Source organism: Protopterus annectens, chromosome 7.part0 (assembly GCF_019279795.1).
Source record: "Protopterus annectens isolate FY-2018-M chromosome 7.part0, PAN1.0, whole genome shotgun sequence".
Classification (NCBI taxonomy): domain Eukaryota; kingdom Metazoa; phylum Chordata; order Ceratodontiformes; family Protopteridae; genus Protopterus; species Protopterus annectens.
The window spans coordinates 1,486,644,374-1,486,658,060 of record NC_056739.1 but is presented as its reverse complement, the minus strand read 5'-3'; the positions used below and the strand labels follow the sequence as shown (position 1 = coordinate 1,486,658,060).

General features: G+C 41.5%; 1 protein-coding gene across 2 annotated transcripts in view; it reads right to left on the bottom strand.

Moving 5' to 3' along the window:
* The window catches only part of MTMR14 (myotubularin related protein 14), a 1,239,106-nt gene that overhangs the window by 565,813 nt on the left and 659,606 nt on the right, over positions 1-13,687 (bottom strand). For both annotated transcript variants that reach the window (XM_044078037.1, XM_044078038.1), the window contains exon 13: positions 8,481-8,517. In XM_044078037.1, the coding sequence (XP_043933972.1) occupies positions 8,481-8,517 (37 nt within the window). The remainder of the gene's footprint in view (positions 1-8,480; positions 8,518-13,687) is intronic.

Genomic DNA, 13,687 nt, shown 5'->3' with positions numbered 1-13,687 from the left:
CACTAATCAATTTAAGTTTACTCAGCAGGATTTCTGCTATTTGATCTGTGCTAGTTACTGGTTACCAAGTCTCAATAAAGATAATGGCCCATTTCACTTAATGTACAGCATTCAGTCTTCTTGGGTACACACCTGCCATCAATTAAAGAGACTCAGATTAACCCCAAATAAAGTTCAGCTGTCCTAGTAGGATTTTCCTGACATTTACTCAGTTGCCTGCTACAGCAAAAGCCATGGTTCGCAGAGAACTTACAAAGCATCAAAGGGATCTCATTGTTGAAAGGTATCAGTCAAGAGAAGGGTAAAAAAAATTTCCACAGCATTAGATATACCATGGAACACAGTAAAGACAATAATCAAAAAGTGGAGAAAACATGGGACAACAGTGACGTTGCAAAGAACTGGATGTCTGTCCAAAATTGATGAAAAGACAAGAAGAAAACTGGTCAGGGAGGCTGCCAAGAGACCTACAGCAACACTGAAGGAACTGCAGGAATTTCTGGCAAATACTGGTTGTGTACTACATGTGACAACAATCTCCCGTATTCTCCATATGTCTGGGTTATGGGGTAGGGTTGCAAGACAGAAGCCTTTTCTTATACAGGAAAAACATCCAGGCACAGCTAAAATTTGCAAAACAATACAACAAGCCTCCTAAAAGCATGTGGAAAAATGTGTTATGGTCTGATGAGACCAAGGTTGAACTTTTTGGCCACAATTCCAAAAGTTACATTTGCTGCAAAAACAACACTCCGCATCACCAAAAGAACACCACCCCACAGTGAAGCATTGTAGTGGCAGGCAGTATCATGCTTTGGGGTTGCTTTTCTTCAGCTGGAACTAGGGCTTTAGTCAAGGTGGAGGAAATTATGAACAGTTCCAAATACCAGTCACTTTTGGCCCAAAACCTTCAGGGTTCTGTTAGAAAGCTGAAGATGAAGAAGAATTTCATCTTTCAACATGACAATGACCCCAAGCATACATCCAAATCAACAAAAGAATGGCTTCACCAGAAGAAAATTTAAGTTTTGGAATGGCCCAGCCACAGTCCAGATCCTAAATACAACAGAAAATCTGTGGGGTAACATGAAGAGGGCTGTGCACAAGAGATGCCCTCGCAATACAGAATTGGGGCGCTTTTGCAAGGAAGAGTAGACAAATATTGCCAAGTCAAGATGTGCCAGGCTGATAGACTCTTACCCAAGAAGACTGAATGCTGTAATTAAATCAAAAGGTGCTCCAACAAAGTATTAGTTTAAGGGTGTGCACACTTATGCAACCAGCTTACTGTACGTTTTTTATTTTTTTATATTTTTTCCCCTAACAGATTTGTTTGTTTTTCAATTGAATTGTACAGGTTATATGTCACATTAAAGGTAGGAAAAGTTTTGAAATGATTTATTGTGGTCTCATTTTTTTATAGTACAAAAACAGTACAGTTATGTACATCTACCATAAATGTAGATGTTAGATGTTCAAGTGTATTCACTATTGCAGTCATCACACTTGGGTTATCTGCCTGCAGGTAGCCCTCAGTCGGCCCGAATACCAGAGTCTTGGAATTTCTGCGTCGGATGCTGTTGCTTCCTCCATGATGTCAGGGGTATAAAAAAATGCAGCCGACGCCATTTCATCAGTTTTTCTTGCCCCAGATGTCAGGAGCCCCCAAAACAGGAAGCAATTACATGGTGTGGAACACCCCCAGTAAAAAGTAAATACCACTGTTATAAGATATGGCCAAAAAAAAGGATAGGTAGAAAGTATAGAGAAGTCAGGGGGCTGGATGGAGGGTAATCAGGACTGCAACAGTGAATACACTCAAACATCTACACTTATGGTAAGTGTACACAACTGTACTGTGTTCTTCGTGTTTCACTGTTGCAGTCATCACACTTGGGTTGATTCCCAAAGCTGAGGAAGGGTGGAGGCAGTCAAGAAGCATTAGGGCTGGCTGCGGCAAATCCAGCTCTGGATTAAAAAGAGAGGTAAGTGGTAATGCTTGGTGAAGGTGTGTACAGAACTCCACGTTGCAGCTTCCAGGATGTCCCTGGTAGGGACTCCCCTAAGAAATGCTCTAGAGGTTGAGGTAGCCCTAGTGGAATGAGTTCTGATCCCCTGTGGGGTAGGTTTCCCATGGTCTTTGTAGTAGAAATGGATGCAGTATGCTATCCATTTAGAAATGGTTTGCTTTGAAATGGCCTTGCCCTCTGCCCCTGTAGCACAGCTGACTAGCAGCTGGTCAGATTTTCTGAAAGGTTTAGTCCTGTCCACATAGAACCTAAGCTGCCTGTGCACGTCCAGGGAGTGCAGGATCATTTCCCCTTTATTATGAGGATTAGGGAAAAAAAGGTTGGCAAATGAATGGATTGGTTTAAAGCCACACTAGATACCACCTTGGGCATAAATTATGGGTTAGCCTGAGGGAAACCCTGTCCATATGGAAGATCATGAAGGGTTCCACAGCCAAAAAAGCTTGCAATTCAGACACTCTTCTTGCTGAGTGATGGCTAGAAGTAAGGCTGTTTTCCAAGAGAGGAATTTTAACTCTGCTGTAGCTGCAGGCTCAAAGGGAGGAAAAGCATGAGCTTCTACAGTACAAAGTTAAGGTCCCAGGCTGGAGTGGGAGCTCTCCTGGGGGGGGGGGGGGGTCTTACATTTTTGGCACCTCTCAGGAACTGTTTGACCAGAGGGCGAGAGAAGAGGGGTGGGCTCAGTATTGTAATGAGCTGAGATGGCAGAGGCATGAATCTTAATTGAAGAGAAGGATAGGCCTTTGTGGAGCAGTTCTGTTAAGTAATTTAGTATTTGAGGTAAGTTCGGGCACAGTTGTGTCCATTTCCTGAGACTGGTTCCAAGAACTGTATCTTTTCTACTTTTCTGAATAGGATTTCCTAGCACTAAGCCTCCTTGCCTCAAGGATGACACCCAGCACCTGTTTACTGAGGGTTGCTGGTGATGCGTTCAGGGGATGAGCCAGGCTGCTAGGTTCAGGGTTTGCAGCTAAGGATGCAAAATCTGGCCCTCCTGCTGGGACAGCAGGGAAGGGGTCGGAGGCAGGTGCCACGGTGGCACTACTGTCAGACTGTGCAAAAGTGGGTACCAGTGATGGCGTGGCCAGTCTGTTGCAATCAGGATTTTCCTTGGCTTGTCCTGTCTGATCTTTAGTAGAACCTTTGAAAGGAGGGGCAGACGAGGAAAGGCCATACATTGAGAGGTTTTCCCATGTAAAGGACAGGGCATCCACTTTCTATGCTTGGCTGTGGGGAGTTCTGGTGCAATATTTGCTCAATTGATAGTTCTGCGGGGAAGCAAAGAGGTCTACCTCTGGTGCCCCCAACCTATGGATCAGAAGCTTGAATGATTTAGGTTCCAGTTTCCACTCGTGTGGGTCCATTAGATTTCTGCTTAAGTCGTCTGCCAGTGAATTTAGTTTGCTTGGCAGGAATTGAACTTGCAGGTGCACTTGATTGCTCAAGGCTGTGTTCCACAGAGCCATGGCTAACCTGCAGAGTGGGTAGGAATGCCCCCCCCCCCGTTTGTTTATGTACTACATGACTGTTGTGTTGTCTGTCTTTATCAATAGTTGCCCTGGAAGAATAAGGTATTTGAAGGCTGTCAGTGCATTCTGTACAGCTAACATTTCTTTTTGATTGATATGCAGGTGCATTTGTTTTGGGCTCCATTTGCCTTGAATGCACTTTCCTGCCATGTGAGCCCTGCATGCATAGTCTGATGCGTCTGTTGTTAGGGTTTGTGCGGTGGGGGGGGGTGTTTGAGTGAAAGGGAGTCCCTTGTTGTGGTAGCATGCCTCTGCCCACCAAAGAAACTCTGTCCTTAGGCAAGGAATGATAGGAATCATTGTTTCCAGATCCTGAGAATGTTGACACCAGAGACTTTTCAAGTACCACTGAAGGTTCCTCATATGCAGTCTTGCATATGGAATTAGTAGAATGCAAGAGGCCATGAACCCTAGGGCTTGCAGTATTTTTCTTGCAGAAAGCTGGGTTTGGGTGGCCAGTAGATTGAAGTAGTTTGTCAAATAAATCTGTTTTTCTGGAGTGAGGAATGCCATCTGGGAAGTTGTGTTCAAGCTTGCTCCCAGGAATACAATCTTTTGGCTGGGTATCAGATGTGATTTATTTTAGTTGATGGTAAACCCCAGTGAAGTTAGAAGTCTCTTTACAAATGTCAGGTGTTGAAGTAGCAATTCCTGACTGTCCGCCTGAATCAGGCAATCGTCCAAGTATGGGTAAATCTGAATTTTTCTCTGCCTGCAATATGCAATGGCTAGAGCTAGGCATTTTGTGAACACCCTGGGCGCAGTAGATAAGCCAAAGGGAAGTGCAGAGATCTGATAGTGCAAAGAGCCTGCTCAGAAACGTAGATATTTTCTGCAAGATTCCTTATGGGGATGTGCAGATAAGCTTCTTTTAAGTCTAGGGTGGCTAGCCAGGAGTCCTTGGCTAACATAGGAAGCAGCTGTTGGAGAGTAAGCATTTTGAATCTTGGAACCACCAGGAAGGTATTGAGAATAGACAGATCCAGGATAAGGTGCCAAGAGTTTTCTTTTCTGGGTACCAGAAACAATGTGGAGTAAAAACCTTGTCTCCTTTGCTCTGCTGGGACAGGTTGAATAGCCTTGATACTAAGAAGAGAAAGTACTTGTTTTTGGGCCTCTGCGCACTGGTTTGGGGTGAGGTCTGGCCATCCACTTGGGGTTGGTAGTGAGTGGAAGTAGAATCTGTATCCTTGGGATACAATGTTCATGACATCTGTCCTGGGTAACGTACTCCCAGTTTTTTGCGTGCAGGGCTAGTTTTCCTCCTAAGGGTGCAAAGGACAAGTCATTGTGAACTTTTTCCACAGGATGGTGGCCTACTACTCCCTGTTTTTTGAGGTGGGAGCACTCCATTGTTTAGATCTGTGTATACCTTGAGACTGTAGTCTTGTTGGTCTGCTGCCCCTTGGTTTGGACTGAGAAGGTCTGGGAGGGATCGGAAAAGACCAGTTTTTAGAAGGCCAATGTCTACTGAATCTAGGTGGCTGTACCTGTAGGAAATCTTTAACAGTTTGCATAGATTTAGCTTTTTCCTCCATCTTTTTGAGGACTTCTTATGCTTTAGTGCCAAACAGACATTCATGGTTTAATGAAGCATCTAGTAATTTTGCTTTAACATGGTCTGGCAAGATTTGTTCCTTAAGCCAAGCATGCCTTCTAAGAACAGACCCAGTGACAGCAGCCCTGCAAGATGCATCTAAGGCATCAAAACCACATTGCAAAGTATGTTTTCCAACTTGGTTAAATGAATGCATTAACTCTTGTAAATCTTTATGTTCTGTACAATCAGGAATCAACATAATTTTCTGTTTAATTAGTTCCATGATATGTTGCTGATACTTTAACATGTGAAACTGGCAATTTAAAGCCCTGATGGCAAGAGTAGCAGAGGTATATACCTTCTTACCCCGTCTGTCTAAAGCCCTAGAATCCCTGTCCGAAGGGGTAGGGTTTTTGGCTGTAGTAGCCTTAATGCCTTTAGGTCCCTGGGAAATGGTCTCTGGATCCACAGCAGGATTCTTAAAGAGGAATTTGTGAGAGTCAGGTACTCTGTAGTACCTGTTAGGTTCCTGGGAGCTGGTGGCAAAGTATCAGGGGTAAGACTGGATTCCATGAAGACATCTACAATTTCCAGAACAGGAGGGATAGCTAGAGGCCTGTGGTGAGACAAGTTTAGAAATTCCCTGAGTCTCTTTTTGGACTGTGGTTAGTCCTGGCACTCCCAGCGGAAATGCTCTTTGAGAGTATGCAGGGTTTCACTGAACAAAAACTCCTCTGGTGGGGAAGCAGAGGGAATAGAATCCTTTGCATCAGAATCCTCATAGGTAGATAAAGGTATGTCCTGGTAATCAGAAGTATCACAGTTATCGGACTCATGATCTGAAGAATCAGAAGGAAAATCAGTTCTTGGTCTTTTGGAGGGGGAAGGCTGGCTTCCCCCAATTAAAGTAATAAGGTCTTCAGCCATTCCAAGCATTTATTTCTGTGGCATGGGGGCCTGAGAACGCTCTTTGGTCATCAGTTTCCTAGGCACAGTGCGAACTCTGGGCCTGAGAAATTCAGTATTTTTGGCGGCTCCGGACCCATCCAAGGTAGAGGCATCCGCAGGTTCCATAGTCGAAAAAGCATCTCAAAGCATACCAGACTCCGAATGGGTCTCAGTAGAGGTCTGCGAATCTGTAGAAGCAGGAATCAGGGGCTGCGAAAGCACCTCATTGAGTACCGGCGGACTAGCCCTGCACGCAAAAAACTGGGAGTACATTACCTGCCTAGCTTAGCGGAAGCGTCGTCGGCAGTTTTGGACCTATGCGGTTTGTCTCCGTCTTTATCCTTACACTTTTTCGGAAGATTGGTAGTCGGATGGCTTATTGAAGCCATTTTGGAATACGGAGAATGAGAGCGAAAGAATTTAACGACAAAAATAGCCCGATGACGAATAGTTCGGGCATTGAACAGGGCACAAAACCGACAGCGAGGAACGTCATGGTCTGGGCCTAAACAGGTGACGCAGTAAGAATGAATATGTCTGTGAGTTATTTGCTTTCTACAAGCAAGACAATTATTATTTTTTTCTGACATCAGTTAGAGCAAGACAAAAGGATCCCCAGCGGGGTACTTATCTTTTAGAAGACTTCAGGTCTGAAACTTGAAAAACAAAAATTTCAGGAGGCGGCCGACTGGCACTTGCAAACTGCTTCTGCTTCGGGCTCCACTCGGCAAGAAAAGCTGATGTAATGGCGTTGGCTGCATTTTTATACCCCTGACGTCATGGAAGAAGCGACAGCATCTGACGCAGAAATCCCAAGACTCTGGTATTTGGGCCGACTGAGGGCTACCTGCAGGCAGATAACCCAAGTGTGATGACTGCAACAGTGAAACACGAAGAACATCTGGCATTTTAACAGGGGTGTGTACTATCTACTGTAAACCAGACATACGTTTACGTTAACTTACAGTTTAAATTAATGTGGCACAATCTGGTGTCAGCTCAGTGCTGTAAAAGAATGAATCCCTGACTACACATGAATTAACAAAGTTTCAAACAGGGTCTCAGACACTAGAGCTGACAGCTGGGGGAAGAGCAATAAGTGGCCAACACCTCCTCACTCACCCCAGAGGGACAGAGGTGATGTGGTCTGCCAAGACATGCTAAGGTATGCAGCGTACAGGACCCTGTAATAGATATGCAGTCTTTGCCAAATAGCACACAGTGCTGTAGCCAGAACTGGTGAAGTGTTTATACTGAAGGGATTAGACTTCAAGAGGTACTTCAGCCACCATAAAGATAAGATGCAGGGATTAATCAGAAATACCTTGATGAACTCCTGAATAGTAGTCTCCCATGAATGGATCTCATACCCTGGGAAGAGATGTCTGAATCAAGTCGGGGGGGGGGGGGGGGGATTGACAGGTAGTACAGACAAATAGGAAAAAATCCTAGGCAGGCTTTTCACTATGCAGTCTGTACTAATGACCCATCTTGGGGGAAAAAGGCAGACCAGTGAAAATGGGCATTATTAAAAACATCAAGAGTCAGGATCATTAGCTGTTTGTTGGTTTCAGAGTGTTAACTTCCTTTTTTTTAATCTATTAAATTCTAATACAGCTTATTCAAGAACAATGTGACCTACTCCTAGACACTGATCTGGACCCCCCCCCCCCCCAACAAGTAAGAAAACGAATATAACTCAAGTGTTTATTTGTCACAGCACTTGTTACTATTATATTAGCAGAGGAAGAAAGACTCAGAGAAAAAAAATCTTAAAATAATAAAAGATACTTTCCCTAAATAAACATTTTTGAGAAAGGCAGAAACCCATACCCATAAGCATATACACATCAGTCAATAACCAGGAACACAGTACCCCATGTGACAATGGCTGGTGAACAAAGCACTCCATGGAATTCTGCTACTATAACTGCTTCTAATTGGTACATGGACTAAACTGCAAGGACCTACTGACACAGATAATCTTAGAGCTAACTGCTCCTATGGAAATGCAACTATGGAATAAACTTTTAGAATGATGGAAGGATGGAAGTCTCCTGTGGTCACAGGGATGAGGATATTATCAGCATTCAAGTTAGACAAGCCTCCAGTGAGTTTACTTAGGATCCTCTACAGTCACCTGCATCATCTTCTTTTTTTTTTTTTTTGTGTACTGCCTGTGCAACGTATCATCCTTAGCAAAAAAGCAAATACAATTCTGCATGATGCATACTTGGCAAATCAACAGCTCCCTTATGAACCTGTCACATCTGGATCCAAGAAGTCCAGTAGAAATCAAGCAACTTAATTTCATCCCCTTCCATTTTAACTAGATACATGACTCTAAAAAGTGGTACTTTGGATACACACTTCAGAAACTTGTAGGGTAGATTGTTACAAGACTACAGAAGTGCAAGAATAACTTTCATTTACCTCCTCGCCTTTGCTCAAACGATCCACCAACATGTGCCTATATAAAAGGAAATAAAAATCAGTACTTTAGGCAAATTGCAAAATGTACTGTAAAATTCAGCACCTGCTATAGTACAAAAAAATTTATACCATAATCTTGTGTTCATCACATTAATCAACCACCACCTACTGATGAACCATTAGAATTGCTGGGTATGTGAAGTAACTAACTGCTAACTGTTCAAATATGTTCCCAGAGCAATGTGGCAGTATCAAAATTAAACCCCCAAACCCCAAAACTATGTTATCAAGTTCCAGTCATGCCCTGCACTGGCGATCAGAAGAAATGGGCTGCTGATTTTAATAAATAAATGCAATATTTGGTCTATTTTATTTGTTTTTAAAACTGATACATCAATTTTAATACGCAAACAACTATTTGCATAGGTCCACAGCTAATGAATACATCAAAGTTATACATAACAATTACTATTTTTCAAGCAAGTCTAAGTTTCTTCAAGTAGTAGTCAGTATTGCATGGACAGCTGGGATGCACCCCCCAAGACTGAATTTATTAAGTTATGAGAAGTATGGAAGCCTTCTAATGTATGCTGTTAGGCTTCTGAAAATCATCACCTACAGAACATAAACTTGGGTATTATTAATAATTTAAATGAATAATTTTAAGATCTTGTAAAGATAAAAGGGTTATAATTCTTAAGAACAAAAAAAGGTGTATCCACCTACTAGTTCCAATTCAGCATATTCTATGAAACTACTTCTACAGTTTCATTCATATCCATCAGCTGGGACCTTTCTAAAGGTACACAAGGGAATATTATGCTTCTGCTCCTTTGTGTGACTGCACAGTTTAGATTAATCATACCAACACCAAATGTGTCCTGTTTAGGCCTCGAGATTCCAAACTGTCCATTCCAGTCAGTAATACAGAGTCTTATCTGACTCAATATTCTCATGACTTCTTTCCATTAATAAAACCGAACTTAAAACACTGATCCAGAATTCTGCTGTTAGCATCTCTGGATAAAAAAAAATCAAACTTTCAAGCAGAAAGGAAAGGTAGGAATATTAAAAAAAAAAAATCTAATTTGAGCCATCCCCTAATAGCACCCATCTCCTGTTTTACCAGCAAAATGAAAATAAGTGAAGCAGTCCCAACAAATTTTACACCACAGGGAACAAATCATTTACCAAGCGTTCTAAGATCTCCTACGTCTTCATCAAATGGCTCCAGTTATCCTTTGCTAAAGAGCTTCTGCTCTTGAAGCATTTAAAAAATGAAATGGAAATTGCTCTGTACCTGATGCTACTCCAGCAAATCCCCCACATGAAGATAAAATTGATACCCAGGAGTGTATACTAACTCGCAACTTCTTCCCCTACTCAAAGTGGGATTTGTTTTGGTGACTAAGTTGCACTTGTTCTCGTCACTGGGATAACTTTACCACCTTTATCTTCCTTTCCTCCTCTATCCTTCAGTATTTGCACTGCTTTAGGCAAATACTAATTTGCACCGAGTGTGCTTCTGTCTGCAGTCTTCCCTCTTTGATGTAAAGCAACAAACTGTGATGCTCTTAATTTCTTCTGTATTATGGATGTCCTGGAACTTACCTGAATCGATTAAACCATACCTCCTTCAGCTGGTTTAAAAAAACAAATTCTTACTTAAGTCGTGAAAAAGTGACATGTTCTACCTACATAAATTTTTGGGGAATTTTATAACACTTCCACATCTATAAAAACCTTGAAGTAATCTGCTAAAATTTGTACCAAGAGAGTCCTGCAGCTCTCAGACATTAACGTTTTTACAGGGTAGGCATACTGAAGAGCATAAAAACCTAGTTTCACAATTTGCCTTTAACAACTGATCAGATGAAAACATTCTCTTTCAACCTGTACAGCCTCTCAATCCTTAAGTAATCAGTTTCCTAGCAGCCATACGATTAGAATGCACTTTTTTAAATCTTACACGTTCTCAAAAAAGGTCACTAAATGTGAAATGACCCACCTAGGCAGACCGCTTCAAATTTGAAGGGCTCGTATCTAAATACCACAAAATGTCATTTGACAATCTTGGTGGATCATTTATATCCCTATCAGGGTGATCAAAAATACAGCGAATAAAGCCACAGTGATGTTTATTCATTTGTGGCAGACGTGTTGGACAATACTGAAGCACTACCAGATATCTGCAACAAAACACCATCATCTCAAAGAGAGTGTGGCTTCTAACCAGGGCACGGAATGAAGACTATTTACAATACTCAATGATTAAACAACTAGAAGTACATCACAGTAACTCCATGCAAGCTCTGCTCTTGACTTCAGATTATATGCTTACTGTTACTGCTCTAGTTTGTTAAACAGCATGGATACTAAATCAGCATTCCACATCACAATCTCCAAGCTATTTTGCAGTTGTCTGAAACTCTAAGACATTCTCGGTTATTAAATAAACTTGGAAACTAATACAGATTTAAATCTTTGTTGTGATTATCAAGCTTACTGGAAAGGCAATCTCTGTTGTGTAATAAATGTAAAGGAGGATTATCTAAAAATTCCCCATTCTCTATAAAAAAAAAAAAAAAAAACTCTCCAGGTACAATATCACCAGCTTTCCCACAGTTTGTCAACAGCAAGTGGAAATTTCCTAAGGGGAGTACGTAAGCACATATGTAAATCTACTCTCAATCATACCCTCCAGTAATAAAGTCCAGGCACTTTCAACCATCTTTTATGAAGTAACCATTCCTTGAAGTCCATCTTAAATCTTCCTCCATCAGACTTCTCGCCAGTGCGTATGAAATTCCCCACCATCTTTCCTCTACACTCCTTGCTGTCTTGGTAACCTTCAAATATACACACTCAATCAGTCTGACTTCTCCTCTTGCAATATAGCCTCCAGAAAAACATAATGTATTCTAATTAAGGCCATATCAATGCCCAGCGCAAAAGATGGATAACAGTGCATCCTTACAGGCAAAGGACTTCAGCACTGTTTACATTTAAAATTGCTGCACACCCATCCTCCCCCGCCAGTGCCTCAGAAGCCTGAACCCCTAATCAAGTCCAGGTCACCTGGTGATATAGTCAGGGTTTTATCCCTCTATGCTACAATGCTGATCAGTAAGGATGTTTTTCCTTATTGTGCCACTGGGGGAACTGAGAAATGCAGAAAAGCCAACATGAGTGCACAATGGCAAGATTCATTAGCATGAATGCTCCAGACATGTCAATGATACCTTTCTCATCTGCCCATCTTGGGGAACAGAGAGCTGGTTTATGTCATCGCAACTGGCTCTATTATAATCAAGTACACTAAATGAAACCAAACAGCTAGCAAAATAGTTTTTGCCTAGACACTATTCCAAAAAGCCAACTACAAAAGGCAAACAGTTTAATTCTTACATATACTGTGATTACACAGGCATAAAATGCAAACATAAAGGTACTTACATACACTGTAATCTTTTACCAGCATACTTTGGTACAATAAATGAAAATTCATTCTCTGCAGCAAATCATCATGAAAACTAGTAATAATACACACTAGTATCACAGGTTAGTACAATGTTTCTACTGATGTAAATATTCTTTACAAACTGTTACTTGCTTAAAGCAATGTATATGCAAGTGTCTGGTACAAAGGTATTTTCACTGCATGTTTTTTATTCTTTAGTGAATGATCTAAATCCACTTATCCTAAGGTATGATGAAACATTTACTTAAGAGCAGTGAGCTATATCTATATTCCTTTATTCATTTTCTGATAGCGGCTTCTTCCTGTTTAGTGTTGGAGAGCACCCAAAGCCTATCTGGAAGCCAATGTGCACAAGGGCAAAGAACTTAATCCTCAATAAAATGCCAGTTTACAGCAGGATGGACACATACACCCCCCAGCTATGGGAAATATATGCAGGATCCCCAGTTCATTTCCACCTTCGTGTCTCTACAATGTGCCAGGAAAATTCCAAATTTTGAATTTCAATTTGCCACTGCCATCACCCAAGACTAAAATACCTCATGTATGTCTAACATACACAGTTCAGTTAATATACTCTTGTACATTTTACAGGCGATCCAACAACTGACGGTCAGTAGCAAGGCCTACAAATACTGCTTCTTGCACAGGCTATTGTTTAAGAAAGAGGGACATGGGGGAACGACGAAAGATGACACAGACGAAAGAAAAACAAGTAAAGTTAAATGGAAGCAGGCAACATTTATGTGGCCCATGGATTGCTATGGCTACAGGAATAAAACATACAGAGGACTGCATAAAAATGTCAACTCCAATTTTGGTTACTACAGAAAGATTATGTAAGAAAAAAATGGAGACCATACAAAATTGAATTAATTATTTTCAACATTTTACAGAAATACAGGATAGTTAAGTTACCAGTTTAGAAGGGGAAGAGGGGTAGTGATTGGGCAACTAAGGTGTTTAGGAAGGGGTAAAGACAGACCTCCAGGACCTGGCAAGCTACTCGGGCAGGCTCAGACAGGAAATACATTTGTATGATGGTCAGACCTCTCAACTGCTATGATTCAAGGTGCAGCAATTACATTTCTGTCCTCAAATGTAGCCTTGCTCTTCCCACATTTGCTGATTTTCTTCATATTACACCTTTTTAAGATAAATATATTACTAATCAAGCTAAGCCGAGGATGACTTAACAATAACCATAAAAAATGCAAATACATTAAGACTTTCTATTCTAAACTAAAGCATTTTTCATTCCAACTAATATGATTTTTAAAAGGTAGTGCTGTGATTTTCTGTGTTTAGAGGTTGACTGGCATGGTGAGGGTGCTCACCTTAAACTGATAAAATTCTTACAGTCAAATGATCTGCGAGAGGACCCTTCTTATCATATGGCTGGCTTCACTCTTTCCAGCAGTCAGTGTTCAACAAACTTTCTTGCATAAAACTGCACTCATGGATTAAACACACTTGCTGTGCACCTTACCCCAGGGCCCATCAATTCATTCTAAGTCATTACTGACAGTCTTCCTGCAAATGAGGAAATAACAATGAAGAGTACCTTGGAACCAACACAGCTGATGCTGAATGGAAGGGCTGCCTACCACAGAGGAATAGTTGGAAGGTGTACTTGACCCACTGAGGAAGGTCTTCTCATACATCAATACATTAAGACTGTACACATTATACCCGGCATGAAGGGCCCTTTCTGATGGATACTGCG